Source organism: Lutra lutra, chromosome 17 (assembly GCF_902655055.1).
Source record: "Lutra lutra chromosome 17, mLutLut1.2, whole genome shotgun sequence".
Lineage (NCBI taxonomy): Eukaryota > Metazoa > Chordata > Mammalia > Carnivora > Mustelidae > Lutra > Lutra lutra.
In genome coordinates this window covers 47,233,914-47,255,276 of record NC_062294.1, presented here as the reverse complement: position 1 = coordinate 47,255,276, position 21,363 = coordinate 47,233,914, and the positions used below count along the sequence as shown (strand labels likewise).

The 21,363-nt window shown below is 50.2% G+C and overlaps 1 protein-coding gene across 1 annotated transcript; it reads right to left on the bottom strand.

Annotated features, from left to right (window-relative positions):
- Nucleotides 1-2,585: 2,585 nt before the first annotated feature.
- Nucleotides 2,586-8,718, bottom strand: LOC125088694 (cytochrome P450 2A13). Its single transcript, XM_047709995.1, has 9 exons — nt 8,499-8,718; nt 8,059-8,221; nt 7,156-7,305; nt 6,760-6,920; nt 5,568-5,744; nt 4,952-5,093; nt 4,375-4,562; nt 3,571-3,712; nt 2,586-3,042 (listed from the first exon to the last, which is right to left on the bottom strand). The coding sequence occupies exons 1-9, from the start codon at nt 8,676-8,678 to the stop codon at nt 2,861-2,863; spliced, it is 1,485 nt and encodes a 494-aa protein (XP_047565951.1). The 5' UTR covers nt 8,679-8,718; the 3' UTR covers nt 2,586-2,860.
- Nucleotides 8,719-21,363: the final 12,645 nt, after the last annotated feature.

Below are 21,363 nucleotides of genomic sequence, written 5' to 3'. Positions count from 1 at the left end.
AAGCAGGCGCTGTTCCTCCCTGAACCGGCCAGGCGTTCCCAGCCGCTGGATTTCAAGGACGTATATCGTCCTCTCCCCCAGAGGCCTGTTGCTAGTACATGTTTTTCTTAAGGCTATATTTAAGCATGCTTGTGTGACTGGTACGATTTCTTATAAGTTATACTTTAAGTCACACATTGTTCTGAGGGACGGTTACAAATGGTGCACAAGTGTTCCAACCCACATCATGACCAGTATTTGTTATCTCTTTTCTCTATGATAGCCGTAAGGTATGAAATTATATCACATTGTGGTTTTGGTTTGCATTTCTCTTATGAATAGGGATAATGAGGGGCGCCTGTGTGGCTCAGTGGGTTAAGCCTCTGCCTTTGGCTCAGGTCATGATCTCAGCATCCTGGGCTCGAGCCCCACATCAGGCTCTCTGCTCAGTGGGGAGCCTGCTTCCCCCTCTCTATCTGCCTGCCTCTCTGTCTACTTGTGATCTTTCTCTCTCTCTCTCTCTGTCAAATAAATAAATAAAATCTTTTTAAAAATGAATAAGGATATTGAGCACCTTTTCATATATCTGGTGGCAATTTGTATGTCTTTTTTTTTTTTTTTTTAGGTAAGCTCCACACCCAGCATGGAGCCTCACATGGGACTTGAACTCACAACACTGAGATCAAGACCTAAGGTGAGATCAAGGGTCAGATGCTTAACTGACTAAGCCACCCAGGTGTCCTTGTATGTCTTTTTTTGAATAATGTCTATTCATGTCCTCTGTCCAATTTTTTTTTAAAGATTTTATTTATTTATTTGACAGACAGAGATCACAAGTAGGCAGAGAGGCAGGCAGAGAGAGTGGGGGAGGCAGGCTCCCCGCTGAGCAGAAAGCCTGACGTGGGGCTTGATCCCAGGACCCTGGGACCACGACCCGAGCCGAAGGCAGAGGCTTAACCCACTGAGCCACCCAGGCACCCCCTCTGTCCAATTTTTAATCTGGTGGGTATTTTTTTGATTTGGGGGTTTGGGTTTTTTTGAGGGTTTTTTTGCTATTGAGTTGTGAGAGAGGCTGAATGACATTCCATGGTGTGTGTGTGTGTGTATCACATTTTCTTTATCCATTCACTGAATTATAAAGCAAAAATATACAAGTGGGAACACATCACTGAAAAATTTCTCCACGACAAATGAATAATCAACAAAATGAAAAGCAACCTTCAAAATGGGAGAAAATATGTGCAAACCAGTTACCTGATAAACAGTTAATATCCAAAATAGTTCCCCCACTTCAGGATCCGTGATCGTGCGTTATATTTAGTTGTAATGTCTTTTGTCTTCTTTAACCTGGAATAGACTTTCAGCTTTTGTCTCTCTTAACCTTGATATTTTCAATAGCAGAGAATAATTATTTTGGAAATTGTCCAGACTTCAATTTGGAGTTGCTTGATGTTTTCTTATGCATTTCTTCCAGCACAATTTTTAATCCTTTGGAAAGCAAAGCCTTTTTCAATAGACACTTAACATGGCATCGTACCAAAGCCTAACTTTGGTCTTCCATAAACTCTGCAGAAGTGAGCTTTGGAGAAATTCCTTGCAATTTCCAGTGTCTGTTGTCTCAGTTTCACGAGGCCCTATAGTCAAACCTTTACATACAGAATTATTAAATGCCACATGACAGGGTACCAGGGTGTCAAACTTGGTTGAGATTCTTACTTTTGGTTTTGGGTCCTGGTCTCGGAGTCAGGCTCTGTGCTCAACATGGAATCTGCTTCAGCTCCTTTGCTCATTCTTTTTCATTCTCTCTCTCTCCCAAATAAATAAATAAAATCTTCTTTTAAAAAAAGACTCCCTCCCCCTCCCCCTGTGCACTCTCTCCCTCTCTCTCTAATAAATAAATCTTTTTTTAAAAGACATATGCCTGTTCACAATGACCTCAAGCTAAGAGTACATTTTAGATCATCTGCAGCTAAGATTTTTGCCCCGTAATCTGTCTACAGACTTGGCTCACCTTGAAAAAAAAAAAAAAATCCGGGTGCCTGGATGGCTCAGTGGTTAAGTGTCTGCCTTCAGCTCAGCTCCTGATCCCAGGGTCCTGGGATCACATTCCTCATAGGGCTCGCTGCTCAGTGGGGAGTCTGCTTCTTCCTCTCCCTCTGCCCCTTCCCTCTGCTTGTGCTCATTCTCTCTCTCTCTCTCTCTCAAATAAATAAATAAAGTCTTTAAAATATATTTTATTTATTTCAACAGTCTTCTGTAGTTTTCACCGTACAGCCTTGGTACATGTGTTGTCAGATTTATACTTAAGTATTTTGGTTTTTTTTCAGTGACTAAAGTGTTATTGTGTTTTTAATTTTGATTACCTAAAATATATAGGAAAACAACAACAGAAAAAGACATTTGTATGTTCAGTGACCTTACTAAATTCATTTATTACGAGGATATTTTTTGTTCTTGTTGTAGATTCCTTGGGAATCAGTTAAGCTTTGTCACCTGAGAGATGGGCATGAGCACGTTCCCTGGCACATAGGTTTGTGACCACTAAGTGATAGAAGTGTGTGACGCTCTTAGCACAGAGCTGACGCAGAATTCGATACAATAAATAATAAGGTTGTTGTTGTTGTTATTATTATTATTAACAGTATAGTGTAAGGTTCTTCATCTTATCCCACCTCTTAAGCCTCTGCCTCTAGCAAGGTGAACAGACAAGACCCCATTCCTTTCCTCTTCCTCTCCCATTCACCTTGCCCATCCTATCCCTAAGCCACCTCCCTCCTACACGCCTCGCCCCGTCATTAACCCCGCCCCCATCCGTAGCCCCACCCCTGATCCCTCCCTCTACCTTGCTCTTCCTCCAGCCCTGCCCTAGCACAGCCCCCCTTCAGCGGGGCCGGAAGCTCATGGTGTAATTTCGTGGGATGGTAGCAAAGCCCACGTGTTTGGGGGACACGTCGATGTCTTGGGGCAGCTGCGGGGACTTGAAGCGGAAGTTCTGCAAGATGTTGGTGAGGAAGAGAAAGAGCTCCATTCTAGCCAGGCCTTCTCCAAAACAGTAGCGCTTTCCTGAAGACACAGAAGAGTAGGGCTGGAGGTGAGACCCGCTCTCACTGCCCCTTGCCCCACTACCCTCCCCCATATGCTTTCTCCCAGGAATGAGGGGCTGGAAGAGCCTGGCCCGAGAGACTTTCAGAGACCTCTCTAATCCTCTCTGAGCATCAGTTTCCCTTGTGCATGGGACGGGGGTGAGCTAGCTGTAGCAATGGGAAGTTTAGACGCCCCTCCCTCCGGGTGCACACTCAGATCTGGCTGCTGGCTCTCACCTCCAACTGAGGAATCTAAAGAATTTAAATGACTCTGGACAAATCTGTGACTCACTAAGGGCTTTGATTTCCCCCATCCCTGAGACAGGTGTGATCATCCTTATCCTTTTGCTGAAGCTCAAGTAGTTATAGGGGTTGCAGCTGAGGTCGATCACGAGAAGGACTTCCAAGCTGGAGAAAGGCATCAGACTGCCCCTTAGAGAGGGGAGCTGAGGAGAAGACGGCCCTGTTGGTGGGAGCGGTGGCTTAGCCGCAGACAGTGGTCTCTTACCAATGGAGAAGGGCACAAAAGCATCACTCTTCTTAAACTGCCCATTCTCATCCAGGAAGTGCTCTGGGTGGAAGTCTTGGGGGTTGGAGAAGAACTTGGGGTCTCTGAGCACGGAGCCCAGCATGGGGAACACTTCGGTGCCCTGGGAAGGAGGAGAGGGGTTATTTGATAAGGCAGAATGGGGGCACAGTGTGCTGAAAATGCATGGAGGTTGGAGGGACGATTGGGGTGCCCTAGGTGATGAGGAAGGGGAGGCGTGGGAGTGTGGGTCCACGGAGGGAAGAGCTTTGGGAGACAGGAGATTGGTGTGTCGGAGACAGGAAGCTATGCAGACGTGGGGCTTATGTCTTGGGCGAAGGGAAGTTTGAAGAACACAGGTTCTGTGTCTCTTAGGACAGAAGGTGTGGGGGATGTGCAGTTCATGTCTCCCACGGTGGGGGTGGAGAGGACATGGGGGTTCGTGCTTCCAGAGACAGGAGGTTGTAAAGACACTGGATTTGTGTCTCTTAGGCGGGATGTTTGGGAGACATGAGACTCGTGTCCTTGAGGGAGGAGGTCTAGAAATGAAGTCATGTCTTTTGAGAGAGGACGTCTGGGGACATGGGGTTCATAATCCCTGTGGCAAGAGCTCTGGGGGAGCTACTGGATTCAAGAAACTCTGAGTGGGAAGGTTGAAGGGACATGGTGGTTGAGGAAGTGTTTGATTGAGGCAGTGGGACAGCGGCTGGGAAGCTTCTAAGGGGCATGGGATGCTGGATCCCAGGGAGCAGGTTGGAGGTCCTCCTAGCAGGGATAGGAAAGTACCTTGGGGAAGAGGAACTCTCGAAACTTGGTGTCCTTGGTGACTCTGCGGGCCAGGCCCATGGGGATTATGTCTCCAAATCTTTGGATCTCGTGAATCACCGCCTCTGTGTAGGGCATCTTGGCCCTGTCTTCAAACTTGGGCTGACGGTTCTTGCCGATCACCCGGTCCATCTCCTCATGGAGTTTGGCTGTGGGAGGAGGGGAATGTGTTTAGGTTTCTGGGGGTCTCAGGGTGGCGACAGTAGTCCAAATATGTACATCCATGTGTGATGTGGGCGTCGACCATTCAAGACAGACGTTGGCCATAAACATTGTTGGGGACAGTGTCTTATTCACCTGGTCTCAACCTGTATGTGGTCTCACATACATTTGGCTCGGCATGGGAGCTCAGTTCACACATTTTTGGTATTTTAACAGCCAGTGAAACCCAACTAACACTCAGCAGAATATCACCTAGCATCTGGATGGCAGGGCATGGGTGAGGTTCCAGGCATCTGGGAAAGGTGGGGACATTGCAGTGGGCTCAGAGGAAGTGTGGTGTGGCCACCAGGCCAGGGCCCCATCCCCGCAGCCTTACCCTCCACGTGTGGATGTTTCATGAGCAGCAGGAAGCCGTACCGCAGGGTGGTGCTGACCGTCTCAGTGCCCGCAAAGAAGAGGTTCAGGGTGGTCAGCACCAGGTTCTTCATGTAGAACTCCGTGTTGGGGTTGTTCTGCTCCTGCAGGGAGAGGGCTTCAGGCCAGGCCCCCTCCTCTCAGCCCTCAGAGCCCTGCCGGGGTCTCTCCATCTGGACGCACCTCTCTTAGGTCCAGACCAGGGGTGGGAAGAGAGAACCTAGTTCTGCCAGGGCTTTGTTTGGGCGTCTGGCTCTGGCCAAATGCCCTTCCCACACTCTCTCCCTGGCTACCTCCCTGCCCTTTAAGTGTCAGCCCTGGTGTCACTGTTTTAAGGGAGGACCCTTTAGAAGGAAAGGGACACTGACGGCGAGTGCACGGTGCGGAAGCGTTGCCTTATGGTGCACACGCAGGTCCTGCCCGTGGCAAGCGCTGGTAGACGGAGCAGCCCGGGTATCACACGTGAGATTGTGAGGCTGTCACGATGGGGGTGATCTGAAGGGGCCCCTGGTCTCCCCATCCCAGCTGGTTTCCGTCTGCCTGACTCTGGGGCTGCCGCACTGGCCGCTGGGCTGTACCTCCCGCATGCGGATGAGGAAGGAGTCGATGAAGTCCCGCGGGGAGTTGGGGTCCAGGGTGCGCTGGTTCTGCTCCACCTTCTTGGCTATGAAGTCCTCCAGACCCTGCAGCTCCTTAAACGCCTGCTGCTGTGGCCCTGGCAGGTGTTTCATCACTGAGTAAAACATCTCATAGAGCTGAGGACAGGAGAGAAGAATGGCCGGGAAGGATAGATATTCGCGGGCAGGTCCTGCTGGGAGCAGGAAGTGGTTTAAAGGCATCTGTCCAGGTGTTTAGGATTCATATGGGGCTTGATGGGAGGAGATACGTAAGTTTTTAAGTGAGTTAGGCTTGAGGGCCCCTGTCCCAGAATATAGGTGAGAAGGACTGGGCTGTGTATCTGGGTTTCGGGTGTTCGGGTGAGGCTGGATTGGAGAACACGTCTAGGTGTTCAGATACTCAGATGCGGTTGAATTGGGAGACTCCTGTTCAGGGGTTGACCTGTTTTCTTCTACATAGGTGTTGAGGTATTCAATTGGGACGGGTGGGCAAGTGTGAGGTGGGGGAAAATAGCTGATCCTGTTTTAGATTTCACAGAGGTAATGGGGGCACTTCTGTAAGGGAGTCAGCTGGGTTGGGGGACACTCTTTGGGTGTTTGGGGAAACATCCATTCAGGTGTTTACATGTGGAGGGGTCTTCTTGGTTGGGGCACCTGTCCAGATGTTCAGGTATTCCATGGGGCTCTGTAGGGACACTTATCTAGGTGCCCAGTAGGCTGGTTTGGGACACCTAATGATTTTGGTGGGCTGTATTTTATAGCACCTGGGGCACCTGTATTCAGGAGGTGGGCTGAGGTGGTCACTTGTTCAGGTGTTAAGATACAAAGAGGTGGACTGTCTTCCTAGGGACCAGGAGGTCAGCTGGGATGAAACCAATGTCCAGGCAGCTTGGCTGGGCGGATTACATGTTCTTCCCTGCAGGCTCTGTCTGTTGTTTGTTTGGTCTGGTTTTTATTTTTTGGGTGGGGGGAGCATCTGTGGAGATATCCAGATGTCCTTGGAAAGTGGGTATTCTGGTATAAGTGTTCCACTGTTCACGAGTGGTTTTGATGGAGAGGAGGAGGATGGTAGCTCGGGGCACCTGTCTCCACATGGGAAAGCAATTGGTGGGTGGTGGTAGGGATGCTTTAGAGCGAGACTGGGATGGGTTACCTGTCCTGTAGATGTAGCTGTGAATTGGAAGCTTCCCAGCATCATACGCAGCAAGGACAGGAACTCTTTGTCCTCATAGTCAAAGCGGTCCCCAAAGACAATGGAGCTGATGACATTGGACACTGTTCGGCTCAGGAAGAAGGTGGGATCGATGAAGGCGCCTGGGGAATGGGATAGGGTTGGAGAGAGACAGGGATTTGGGGGAGCGTCAACTGGGCTGTCTCATGCCAGCTTGAAGGTTGGAGGAGGGCACTGGAGTGTGAACTCAGATGTCCAACACACGACCCAGAGCTTGGAACCCTGATGCCTTCCCCCAAGCCAGTCCCCTTCCTTGAGGAGAAAGCCCTCATCATGCTGGTGTATCCCTCCTTCTCACTCACTCCCAGCCCCGCTCACCCTGCGTGCCCCGGAGGGCCTCAATGAGGAAGCCTGCCTCCTCCTGGATGCGCTCCTCAATGCCGCGCTTGCCCACTCCGAAGTCCCGCAGCGTGGTGATGGAGAAGCGCCTGAGCTGCTTGGCGCGCTCCCCGTTGCTGAATGCCACACCTGGGGAGGGAGCATAGGGTGTGGTGAGGTGGGGAGGGGCGGGGACAGAGGTGGACAGACCTGACCGGATGGGGATGGCCGGAGTAGAAGGATGGATTGGGGACGGAGAGATAGGGAGAAATACAGCTCATGGTCAGAGAAACACTGAAAGAGATAGAGACCGGGTTGGAAGAAAAGAATCAGAAGGAGAGAGGCAAGTTAGATGCCAGAGAGACTGAGAGATGGAGACACATAAACAGAGAGAAAGAGGGAGGGGAGGGGAGGAGGAGTCTGATCTCTGTGGAGATCTGGGAAGTGGCAATAAAAAACATGAAGGATCCTAACGTGGAGCTGGAGAAAGAGAAAAATATGGAGAGAGAACAGAGAAGGTCTGGAGAGAGCAGAAACAAGATGAGATTCTCACACAGGGTAGAAAGAGGCAGACAGAGGGAGACAGAAGCTTGGGGAAGTCAGAAGCAGAGTAGTTGGAGGCAAGGATACGGGGACGGAGGACTTGGGATCCAAGATGGAAGAAGAGGAAGAGGCATCCATGGGAGAGAATGGGGAGATGGGCCGAGAAGCAGGGGGAACAGGGATGCAGACACCCTGAACCAAGCTACAGAAGACAAAGGAGAGGCCACAATAACCAGGGACAGAGGAGAACAGGGGTAGAACTCAGCCACAGGCTCAGGTGGGTGAGTCAGGAGAAGAGCAGTGGGGAAACTGAGGCCATCAGGTGTGCCTGGGCACGAGCCCCCACCCGGAGCTCCTCACCATAGCCTTTGAAGAGCCAGTCGAAGGTGGCCTGCTCGCCTCGCCCGCTGAACTCCTCAGCCTGGTCTACCAGAGCCTCCTTCACCGCCTCGTGTCCACACAGCACCACGATGCGCCGGGGTCCCAGGTGGACCGTGAACACCGGGCCATAGCGCTCACTGATCTGATGGAGGTGGGGGGCTTAGAGGCTGCGGCCCCCACTGGGAGCCGGCCTGTGCCCAGCCCTCACCTACTGCATGCCTTGCCCCCAGGTTCTGATACTCAAGGGGCTGGACATCCCAAGATCTGCTCTTTCTTGTCTGGGACCCTGCAGCCCAACCCGCACATTTCCACTCTCTGAAGACTCTGGTCCAACCTTGCCCATCCCCTGCTACTCAGTCCCAGCTCAATCAAGCCAGCGCCCAGCCCCACCCCACTGCACCCATCCCGTGTCCTGACACCTTCATGAGAGAGTTGTACATCTGCTCTGTGTTCAGCTGCAGGTAGTTCCCGATGAAGGGCAACGGGGTGGGTCCTGGAGGGAGCTTCCCCCAGAGCTTCCTCTGCCTCCAGACAGACATCAAGACCATGATGGTGAGGCAGGCCAGCAAAGCCACGAGGAGCAGCCCTGAGGCCAGCATGGTGGCCCTGGGAGAGACGGTCAGATGGTGCTGGCTGGGGTGGTTTGCCTTTATATGACCTGGGAGAGAAGAGTGGACTTTGGTCTTGTTTGTTAATTGTGCCATTTCATTTCCCAGCTATAGTCCCTGCCTACCCCCACTCCCAGACTCAGCTGAGCTTGGGACAAACCACCAAGGCAGGAAGAGGAGATCTCAGTGAGATGAACAGAGAGTGGGCCCCGGGAAGGGCCACCCCCAGTCTGTGGACTTGGCTGAAGCAGTAGACAAATCCTGAACTTTAAGATTTTGGAAGATATTGATTCAGAGTCCTGAGCTTTGGACTTGAGGTCAGAGTGGGAAGTGGCCCCAAAATTATGGATTAGGGTGTCCTGGGAGAAAAGAATCCAGAGATCTGGGTTTAAGAATGTTGGAATGGGACAGCATGTATGGTCATAGATTTAGGATTTTTTTTGCAGAGGAGGGATGTACAGTTAAAGGTCTTGGGAGGTGAGATCCCAGGGAGTTGACTTGGGGGTCTTGGGGTAAGGGAGGACCCCTAGCTGTGATGCGGGGTTCCCAGAAGAAGTATACGGGACAGCAGGATCAAAGAGTCAGCACCTGCCCAGGCTTTGACTTACCTTTGCGTTGGGCACAGTGTCACCTCTGGTGCCCAGAATCCCCACGGGGACCTGAAAGCAAGGTCAGGATCGGTGTCACTGCCCCTCTGTGGTTGGGAAAGGGGTAGAAGTCCAGAGCCACATTTAAGGGGAACCTTTCTTAGGAAGGAAGGGTAACTTGTGGTCTCCGTGCCAGAGGCCCTGGGCAGGACTTGGAAACAGTAAAGACATCCACCCATATGGTGCCAAGAAGTCCCGAGTGTCTCAAGGGCTGTAACTGACAGAGAGCCTCGCCAGTCCTACCCAGACCCCTAGGGGGGTCTTCACCATTTCCATTGTTGCTGTTGGTAGAAGTGCTACCATTGGTCCCCGTCTGGTGTGTGAGAGTACTGAGGACAGAGAACAGGGGGGCAGGGGCTCCTGCATCTCCTGCTCCACACGCTTGCGCCCCCGTTCTGGGGCTGGGTTTCCCACCAGTGGAAAGGGGACACTCGAGAAGAGGAGGCAGAGTGTGAGGGCGTGGGAGGTCCCTTTGGGGTGACTCTGGGCTCGGCAGGGCTGCTGGCAGCACGAGCGAGCCATGGCAGGGAGAGGTTTGGAGAGACTCCTGAGTGGGGGGAGAGCCAGGCCCTGGAGGCTGACAGTGAGAGAGAGGAAAGATGGTGGCCCTGTTGTCCTTCCCTCAGTCACCTTCTTCCTTAACAGTGAGGCACTAGGCTTTGGTGAGCCCTAACTGAAGAGCCAGTGCATGAATGTGACCCCACGGAACCCCTCTAGCACGGGGCTCTCTCACAGCACACCCCTTTCGCTGTTCAGAAGAGCAGGTCTCCCCACGGCCACTTGCTCGAGGTCACACAGGTAGCGGGTAGGAAGCTGGGACTTGAACCCTGTCCTCTCCTGCCTCCACTGACCGACCTAGACCATCCTGAGGGCCAAGTGGAGCCCAAGTTTAGCAAGGAGTGGTGTGGGATTGGCATTGGCGTTGGACACAGAGATACGCTAGCAACTTCTGCCGTTGGCATCGGCTCGCCCCCGCTGGACGCTGGAATTGAAAGCAAGTGGACCAGGAGAACACTCACAGAGCCACTTCTGGCTGCAGGAGGGTCTGCGAGCAGGCCCCGGTGGCCACTGGGGCTGACGCTGTGTGGCTCAGAGGTTGGTCCCAGCCGGCTCTGACATGAACATCATGTGGGAGCTGGACTGGTCTCCCGTGGGCCTGATCGGGGCCTCGATGGGCACGAGGCAGCATCTGATGGTTGGAAACCTGCCCCCATCCACTCAGATGCCAACTCTGACTTAGGACGAGTGCAGGTGGGAGAGGTTGGCACTCTCAGGATGGGCATGTTGCTCCAAGAACTTTGAGGTTCTAGACCTCTAAGCTGGATTCCTATAGGGAGGGAACGAAGAGCAGAAAGCGAAACAGAGATAGGAAAGTTTGTTGGTTTTTTTTTTTTTAAAGATTTTATTTATTTATTTGACAGAGAGAGATCACAAGTAGACGGAGAGGCAGGCAGAGAGAGGGGGGGGGGGGAAGCAGGCTCCCCGCCCAGCAGAGAGCCCGATGCGGGACTCGATCCCAGGACCATGAGATCATGACCCGAGCCGAAGGCAGCGGCTTAACCCACTGAGCCACCCAGGCGCCCCAGGAAAGTTTGTTGGTTTTAAAGGGAACAGAGGAGGGAAGGATTAGCACAGGCTTGGTGGCTATCAGTCCCTTTAATCCCAAACACCAGCCTACACCTGGGCTGGCAACAAGCCCATCCGTGCCCCGCTCCCCCCCCACTTCCCCTTGGTCTTCTTTGGCAAGGAGGGAGGTAGAATTTAGAGAGTTTGTTTGTCAGTGAAGTTGGCACCAACCAGGGTTGGAGCGTTCAGACAGGCTGTCATGAGCTGGGGAGAAGTAGGGCGTATGGCCGACAGAAGTACTTGGCAACAGAGGTCAAGTGTGCCTGATCTTGTTGGTAACTCTGGAAACTGGAGCGAGGCCAGCATCTGTCATCACATTCCTTCTCCCCCAGAGGCAGGAGTATGCCAGGCCAGCATGCAAACAGCGTGGGTGGGCATCAGTTTCCAGGGTGAGTTAGGGCAGCGCCCAGGAAAATCTCTTTCCCTCCCTGGGACTCAGTTTCCCTTTCTGGACAATGGAGCAGCAGTGAAGCACATAGTGAAGGCATGGATGAAATATCTTACTATTGCTTCATTGTTGGGGGACCTTGAACAGGTCACCTCACCTCTCTGACCCTCCTGAGGCCAAGGACAGGATGTACCTCTTAGCTTATTATGGGAGGAGTCATCGATTAATGGGTTTGAAGTACATGGCCATTAAGTGCCAAAAATGAGTAGCTGTTCCCGTTACTCTGTGGGATGATGAGTAAGGGATTCAGTAAGGGATTCTCTAAACCCCCTTCCAGATTTTACATTCTCTGGTCTAAAGCTCCAAATACTTTTCTTTGGGAAAGGAGGAAGGGAGAGAAAGCCTTGTGGGAACCTGCCTGCCCTTCCTTCTTTTTTTTTTTTTAAAGATTTTATTTATTTGACAGAGAGATCACAAGTAGGCAGAGAGGCAGACAAAGAGAGAGGGGGAAGCAGGCTCCCCTGCTGAGCAAAGAGCCCTGATCCCAGGACCCGGGGCTCAATCCCAGGACCCTGAGATCCCAGGACCCTGAGATCATGACCTGAACTGAAGGGAGAGGCTTAACCCACTGAGCCACCCAGACACCCCACCTGCCCTTTCTTCTTTGGCACAACTGAGCCTTCCCCCCGCTGGAGCTGAGAATGGAACATGGACCTTGGGGGCAGTCTTCTGGAGGGTCGGTAGAGTAGGCAGTGGGTGGGGAAGGAAGATCAGGGATAGACCCGCAGGCTGTCTGCCCCTCCCCCAGAGCACTTTGCCCATCAGCTGTGTCTCCCCTTGCATCTGACTGTCTTATTCTTTATTCTTTGTCTTCCCTGTAAGTCTGCCTGCCCTCCCACCCTCTTGTGTGCTTCTGGGTCTTTCTGTTCCTGCCAGCCTGTGTAGCGGGTTCTCCTAGATGCCTCTGTTGTGTATCTTCTTATTTATACGTCTATGTGTCATTCCGGGCACATGCTTGGGATCTCTGCACATCTGAGCACGTGTACATGTCGGCGTGTCCATGTGGATAAATGGATTTATGACACTCCCGTCTGTGGAGTGTTTGTGCATAAGCGGGTCTCCATACCTGTTTGTGTCCAGACATGTCCCTCTGTTTGAGCCCACAAAGGGGGGTGTGTGCGCAGGCCGGTGTGCTCAAATGCACAGCCGTGTCTGTGTCTGTGGGCAACCGAGTACATGGTTTGGAGTACGCCTGTGGGAGGACGTCTACGTGAGTGTCCATGTGTCCGCCCTGACATCTGACTGTGCGTCCACACGTATCTGTTTGCAGGTCCTGCTGGTGACTGGGTATGGCTGTGTGGATAGATATTTTGTGTGTGTGTGTGTGTGTGCTGGCGTAGTGTGTAGGCACGTGGGCCACGCTGTGTACACGTGGCTGCGATCTGCTGGTGCCTGTCTGTCTGCGCTCAGACGCAGCCCTGGCCCAGCTCTCCACTTCCCGTCTTAAAAACACGAGTAATTCCCTATTTGTCAGGGTGTGGTGTCCCTGGGCTTTCAAGGGTCACAGCAGGCAGAAAAGGGCTGCATGGGACAGGTGTGTCCTGAGAGCATTCTGAGGTGGGTCAGCTCCTATCGGATCAAGGCGAACGTCCATTCAGAGAATTCCCTCCCACAGCGCCCCCAGCCTCCTAAGCCACTCAGCACATTTAAGACAGTCATCCTCCCAGCGCTGTCACCCCGCCACTCCGTCCCAGCCTTGCTGAGGGATGCTGAGGACACAGGGGTGACCCTGAGCCCTGCCCTCCTGAAGCCGGCACAGGGCTGGGGTGAGAAGGTGCAGGCAGAGGGCTGGGCTGGGGGAGCCGGGAGAGAGGCGCAGGTGTCTGCGGGGGGGCCCAGAAATAGCCCCTGCTTCACGCTTGTCAGTTCACGCTGAGCCACTAGAGGGCCACGTAGGGGTTTTTCCAAGGCAGGATGGGGACAGTGGGGAGGGAGACTTGTGGGCAGAGGAACCTGAGTGCCAAGACAGTGGAGCGTGGTCAGGTATCCTGAGGGTGGAAGGATCCAGGCCGTGTGCACTGATGAGGCTGAAGCCATCAGCAGGAGTCAGACCTGCTGGACCTTGTGCGACCGGGTGGGGAGTGTGGACTCTGTCCTAGGATGATGGGGAGCCCCAGAGGGTCTTAGGCAGGGGAACAAGCCGGCCAGATTTGTGTTTCGGAGAGCTTGCTGAGATTTATGGGGAAGAGGAGACTACAGGTCCAGAGCCACGGAAGTGGCTTCCATAGGCTCCAGGGGACAGAGGACGGGGCCATGAGCATGGAGAGGAGGCATGGGTTGGAGAAAGGGACAGAAGGAAGAACCAGTTCTTACCTGGTTATGTGCTGGCTGTGTGGGGCAAGGCGAGGGAGGAGCCCAGTGTGGGGTAGATGGCGGTGTCATTTATCGGTTTGGGGACACAGATCAGAAGCAGGTTTGAGGAAGGAGATAATGAGTTCCACTTTGGACACGTTGGGAACTGGGCACAGTCCCTGCTTCTAGGGATTTCTCCGACCAGCGGGACAGCAGACCCGGATCAACCAAAGTCCTCAAGGACCCCACGAATGCTCATTAGTAATTATGTGTCATAGTGTAGTACTCGGGGCTGAGGGCTGGGAGGGCATCCTAGAGTCATTGTTGTTGGAACTGGGTCTTGCAGGATAAGTTCACAGGTGGGGGAGGAGCGGAGGGCAGGGCAGAGAGAGCCTCACAGGCCAGGCCCCTGTTCACTGTGCCAACCTCATCAATCAGCTTGCTGTCCTCCACCTCCTCGCCTGACCCGAAACTCTCCACAAACCTGGCTCATGCCCGCAAGCGTGGCTGAAATCTATGACCTCTCCGAAATGAGAATGTTTGTTTTGTTTTTTAGTTGATGTGAAGGGGCAGCTGGCTGGCTCCATCAGGAGAGCATGCAAGTTCTGATCTTGGGGTTGTGATTTCAAGCCCCATGTTTGGTGTGGAGCTCAAAGAAATAAATACATAAATTTAAAAAAAAACAAATCAAGAAATACTTCTTTAAAAATTACCCCTTTTAGGGGCACCTGGGTAGCTCAGTCGGTAAAGAGTCTGCCTTCAGCTCAGGTCATGATCCCAGGGTCTTGGGATGGAGCCCTGCATCAGGCTCCCTGCTCAGCAGGAAGCCTGCTTCTCCCTCTCCCACTCCCCCTGCTGTGTTCTTTCTCTTGCTGTCACTCTCTCTCTCTCTTTGTCAAATAAATAAATAAAAACTTTTTTTAAAATTACCCCTTTTAATGCAAACAGCTCATGGCATTTAGTACATTCCCAGAGTTGAGAAACCAACCACCTGTAATTAATTCCAAATCCTTCCCAGGTGAGAATCTTAGGTAAGCCTTCTTGGTTCAGATTTAAACACTAGCACTGCTGACAATGGTAGCATTCAGTGAGCTCATGATGTTACTGTGTGAAGTTTTTACAGGCATGATCTTGCTAAAATCCTCACAGCAAGCCGGTGAGGTCGGGTTGACCGTCCCCAGTTGCAGACGTGTGAAGCAAGGCCCAAAGAGGGGAGAGTGAGTTGTTTTGGGCTCCACGGCTGATCAGGGTGGAACCTGGACCTGGCCTCGTGTTGTTGACTCTAGATTTCATGCTCTTAACCACCATGCTGGGTGGCCAAGTCCTCCCTTCTCTTTATGAGACATCAGAAAACTGTTCCTGATAATCCTGTGGTTCTTGTAAGCCTAGAACAGAAGATTCCGGTTATGATAAAGGAAATAAAAATAAAACAGGTCTCTCCATGGGAGGGATGTTTGACCTTCTGTTATGTTTGCATTCTTTGGAACATTAAACCAAAGACGTAGCCAAGCTGTGTCACCTCAGTGAAGCAGAGAGTAGAACAAGGGGTTTGGCCAGAGTGAAGTGTTTGTGTTTGGGTTTCACATGACAGCAAGGACCAGGGTGAGTGGTGGGAGGGGAAGGCCAGAGAGCAGAAGAAAGTCAAGGTTCTTTCTGTCTGGTTGTTGGGACAGCGCATGCCCACAGGTGTGCCTTCTTGGAGGAGCAGGGCAGGTCTTGGAGGAAAGAGAGGGAGAACATTTGCCAGAAGACAAGGATGAGGAGAGAGACTCCAAAAAGGAAGGGTTTTATGAGAGGGTGGAGAGTCATACTCTAGAAGTGCTCTGGGGACTTTCGACTCTTAATGGTTGAAAATCTTGAAAATAACAGCTATCAACTCAGAATAAAATCTTTTAAAAAGGAGGACGCCTGGGTGACTCATTAGGTTAAGCAGTCTGCCTTCAGATCAGGTCATGATCCCAGGGTCCTGGGATCGAGCCCTGTGTCCGGCTCCTTGCTCATCCGGTGTCTGCTGCCCCCTCTCCCCCCGTCCCTGCTCGTGCTCTTCCTCTCTCTCGCTCTCTCTCTCTCTCAAATAAATAAATACAACCTTTTTTTTTTTTAAGACGTTTCATACCTTGCTGTTGGGAATGTACATTCAAACAATCCCTTTAGGAAACTGGCAGTTTACTAAAATGAAACACATTATTAATGAATGAGGCAGCAGCACCAGGGTGTATTCTAGGAGTGTTGAGTGCACATGTCCCACAAAAACCTAAGTACTAGAATGTTCACAACAGCGTTGGTCAAAACAGCGGAACACTGGAAACAACCTAAATGCCCAGTGGCTATAGAGTGGGTTAGTAAATAATAGCTATTGAGTAATTATCACCGATGTGAAAAAACCTAAGCACTGAAAGAAAACATTCCCATGCTGTGATTCCATATACGTGAATTTCAAAACTGGGCAACACAAATTTGTTAAGGTCGGGACAATCATTGCTTCGGGGTAAAAATGACTAGATGGGACACAGAAGAGTCTTCCAACGTATCAGATACAAATGTAGAAATTCTTCAAGCCCATTCATTCAATATCCGTGCCCATTACTACATGGAATTTATAATTATCAAAGGAAAAAAAGGCAAAAAATTGAACAGGAAATAGCAGGATATATACAAGAATGATAGTTTGTTTAAAGTAGCTTCCTGGGCCGCCTGGGTGGCTCAGTCATTCAGCAGCTGCTTTCAGCTCAGGTCATGATCTCTGGGTCCTGGGATCGAGCCCCGCATCAGGCTCTATGATCAATGGGGAGCCTGCTTTTCCCTCTCCCTCTACTGCTCCCCCTGCTAGTGTTCTCTTTTTCTCTCTCTGCCAAATAAATAAAATATTTTTTAAAAGTAAAAATAATAATAATAATAAAGTAGCTTCCTTAGGGAGCACGTGGCTGGCTCTGTCAGTAGAGCATGCAACTCTGATCTCAGGATGGTAAGTTGGGCACGGAACCTACTTCAAATAAATCAATAAAAATTTGGGGTGCCTGGGTGGTTCACTGGGGTAAAGCCTCTGCCTTCGGCTAAGGTCATGATCCCAGGGTCCTGGGATGGAGCCCCGCATCGGGCTCTCTGCTCAGCAGGAAGCCTGCTTCCCACTCTCTCTCTCTCTCTCTCTGCCTGCCTCTCTGCCTACTTGTGATCTCTGTCAAATAAATAAATAAAATCTTTTTTAAAATTTTTAAAAATTTAAAGTGGTTTCCTTTGGCTGAGGGGAGTTAAAGGTAGGAGGATAGGCTGGCGTAAGCCAATTTCACTCTCTATCGATTTACAGCTTTTGCATTTGGAAGCAAGTGAAGGTGTTACTTGTTCAAACAGAGTAAGTTAACAAACCTGGGCAGAGGGTATGTGTCTTTCCAAATGAAGGAAGGAGAAATGATTGGGCCAGCAGCCCAAGAGAACCTGGGTTGGTTGAGGGGGGTAGGAGGGGGGGCCCTTAGTGGAGTTCACATAGTCACAAGCAATGGTCATAGGGTTCTGATCGTCTTTAGGTTCTGTTTGAAGGGCTTCACATTCAGTGACTCACTTAATCCTCTCAACAATCCTTTGAAGCAAATACAACTATTATATCCCTCTTACAGATAATTAAACTACATCCCAGCTAACCCGAGTCATTTGCCCAAGAGAGAGTAGAGAGCAAGAGGCAGACCTGGGATTTGAGCCCAGACAGCTTGATCTCAGAGCTATGCCCTTAACTACATTGTTAGGCCTTCTCTCTTGACAGGCAACATAAATATACAATCCCAAAAATGAGCTTCTAGGGTTATGGCTCTTCTGCTTCATGTCACATGTTCAGAGGTGGTTCCAAAGTCCTGATGAGTGAAGATGAAGGCTCTTCTGCTTCCACCTGGCACTCTGCCTGGACCAGTTCCTTTTCCATCAACATGGATGCAAGGTGACCTACTACAGGTCCTCTTGCCCTCAAAGTGAGAGTCCCGCTGGGGTCCTTGGAGTCTTTTTATGGCAGCGGACTTAAACCAGACATATCCCAATCTATAAGAGGGGTTCTAAGAAAAATGAGCTTCGGGGCACATGGATGGCTCAGTCGGTTAAGCGTCTGTCTTTGGCTCAGGTCATGATCCTGGGGTCCTCGGATGGAGCCCTGTGTCAGTCTTGCTCAGCAGGGAGCCTACTTCTCCCCCTGCTTGTGTGCGCTTGCGCTCTCTCTCTTTCTGACAAATGAATAAACAAAATCTTTTCTAAAAAGGTAGAAAGAAAGAAAAATGAGCTTCAAAAGGGGAAAGGTTAGAACATCCTTGCGGGTCCCTTGATCCCTGGGCAAATTTATCTCATCCTAACCCACAGACCAGCTCTCCACCGAAGAAGAGATCTGCACTAGACACATTTTTATCCCTTATCAACATCCCTTCCTTTGAGAACTATGCCTCCGCCATTCCACTGGAAACTTGCTCAAGTTCCTGTGTGGTCTGGGTTGGAGAACAGGGGGGTGGGATCATGGTGCAGGCATGACCAATCACAGTCCCCCACTCCCTGCCACCACCAAGATTTCCTAAGAGATGGTCACCTGACCACTCAGATTTCTTCCTGAAACTTTTGCTTGAGCTTCTGGGGAAAGAGTTGCCCCTTCTTTAAAAACTAGAACCCTAAATACAACATATTTAGTCAGCTTAGACTAAGTTAGACAACACCGATAATTCAACAAGGGTACAGCACTCACACAAAGTCATGCTTGGTGCTAATTAGCTATAGATTTCCTTCACGTCCTCTTCGTTCGCTGGACCAACTGAAGAGGGAGCATCTACCTGGGACAGGCCAGTACCATGTGAGGGAAGAAAAGTAGCAAAGCAATGAGATGATCCTTAACGTTTATGCTTACCAACTCATTTTCACTCACAATTTACTCCCCAAAGCAAGTTAAGTGGGCAAACATGAAGTAGAAGGGCGAGAAATAGAATCTGCCCATTGGGCAAGGGCCAGTAGGGAAGGAATATAATCTGACAAAGACAAGGTAGGCCCAAGACTGTATAAGACCATCCTACAAGCACTTGGGGAAGGCCTAAAAGAGAACAAAGTCATACATAGACCAGTAGATCCAAAAGATTCAGTCATGTGAGGGTCCAGAAAACTCATCTCTCAGAGCACCTGAATCCAGACTCAGGACGAGTTAACAAATCACCATTTTTGCTAAGGTTGGTCTGAAGGGAGTCTCTACCACTTGCAACCAAAAAGTCCGGACCCAGGGCTTCTGGGGAGGTTTTTGTTTATCCCTGTCCTACACCTCTCCCAGGGATGAGGGATAATTCAACTCTGACTGTAATCTGTTCTAACATGAACAGGTATGACCACGGAGACACCTAGATGCAAGCAACTTCTCTTCCTCGTTCTCCCTAACGAGCCACGACTTGATACACAGAACCAGAGCTGTGGAGTAAGAACCTGTGAATCACCGGCTCTTTAAACCTTAGCATCATTCCTATCTAGAGACTCCATCAGAAGTTCCCCTAGAATGGCAGATCTCTCTCTGAAGAAGTTGGTATTTCTTCACAATGCCCATCAAAAATCCTTCCCACCACTTCTTATGATGAAGGAGTGGCTATCTTCGGCTTGATTCTGTAAACCCCGGGGCTCATCCCAGAGAAGGACATGTGATTGGCTGATTAGTCAGCAAGCAGGAGAGGATGGATGGGAAGAGGGAGGAACAATTAATCCTATAATAGCAGAGCTAACAGAGAAAGCAGGTGTGACCAGATTTCAGCAGAGGTGCTGGGCTGAATCATCTCAGAGACAGCTATGCTCCCCCGCTCATCTTTGACCGAACTGTCGCCGTGCCCAGCTCCAGAAAGTTGAACGGTGTCTCCCCATTTAGTGAAAATCTCAATTCACGACATTAGCTGGAAGGTTCAGAGCTACCTCAAGGTGGGGGAGGAAGAAGTGCTGGCTTCTTGCCCAGGACCGATCACCACACCCTATACTCTCCTAACTCCCGAAGTTGGCCACTGTTTCCCCTTCTGTGAAATGGGGAGGACCTCTGCCTCCTCACTCAGATGTCTTGCTTTTAGGTCAAAATGGAAACCAGATGGTCAAGGGCTTGGAAAACTGCCCATAGCTACAGGGATAAGAGCAATTAACACATACTGAGCGCCTCCCATCAAGAGCAGCCTTTTCAGTGTGTTTAATCCTTATGATGCCAAAAAGGAGATGTGGTGATTACCTTCATTGTACAATAACATGAAGCAGGAGGCGTCTAGGTGGTTCAGTCGGTTTAAGCATCTGCCTTCAGCTCAGGTCATGATCCCAGGATCCTGGGATCAAGTCTCACATCGGGATCTCTGCTTAGTGGGGCGCCTGCTTCTCCCTCTCTTCCCCTAATTCCTGCCCATGCACTCTCTCTCTCTGCCTTAAATAAATAAAATCTTTAAAAAAAGAAAATCTTGAAAACATTAAGAAAATAATAACATGAAGCAAATAAGGGCTAAGTAACTTGCTTGAGTCACACAGGGCCATCTGGCTTCAGGCTGCTTGCCCTTGTGCACCACACTATCTCAGGGATTCAGGCTCAATACTGGTTATCTGTTGGGTCAAATATGTCTCAGCAGCCCAGGTTCCTTCCTCCAGAGCCCTTTGACCTGAGACTCAAATATCATCTATATATGTCCTAAAAAATAGCAATCAGATAATAATAATCCCCAATTGTTGTGTGACTGTTTTGTCTTACCCATATAATACTAAAGATAAGGGTTGATAAGGGCTAACATTTATTGAACATGTCAGCAGACATAATAACCATTTTTCTTGCATGGTGTCCCACAGTTCATCTTTACAACAAGTTCGAAAGGAAGGGACAGTATCAGCGGTAATACTGGGAAGTGTCTAACGGCGGGCTTTCCGCAGGCGGGGTGGGGCAGATGTTCTGACTTCTAGCTGATTTCAAGCTATCAACTCAACATCAAGTCACCAGCCAGTGGAATTGTGAAGAGATGCACAGTGGCTCCCATGAGCTGGTACTGGCCCATTCCAGCACACCACGAGTTCACGTTCATTTTATAAAGAGAAAAGATAAGACTTCAGCAGGTGAAATGATTTGCTTAAACTTGCAGAACAAGTAAATAGTGAATTGTGTATTTGAACCAAAGCCATCTAGATGCAAAGCCAAGACTCTTTATCACTGTCCTGTACAGTCTCTCTAGGCTGGGTTCTTCCTTGGACCAGAGACAATCCATAAAGTTTATCCACCAGGAGGAATAAGCAGATTTATTCCCTAGAGAAACAGTTGCTCACTTGCTAGTGACCCCTAGCAGAGACTGAAGACCTGATGATGGAACGTTAGTGGAAATTTATAACAACTGCAAAACCAATCAAGCTATTGGAGATTTAGATAATCCAGATACAAAGTTTTGGGTCCCATCACCTATAAATGACCCAAACCAGCTAAGGTCCTGGTTGAGAGAAAAAGCATCATGAATTTTGGTCGTAGTAGAAAGAAATATACATATGAGGGCTGGGAGGAAATGGTGGCAAGGATGATTTGCCGAGACACCATGGTTTCCATGCATGGGGAAAGGGTTGAATTTTAACAAATTTGGGTGGGATGTTTCTGAGATGGCAGGAGTGCCATACTGGGGAGACCTAGTTGGGATAGCAAAATATATCATGGTGGGACAGGAAATTGATG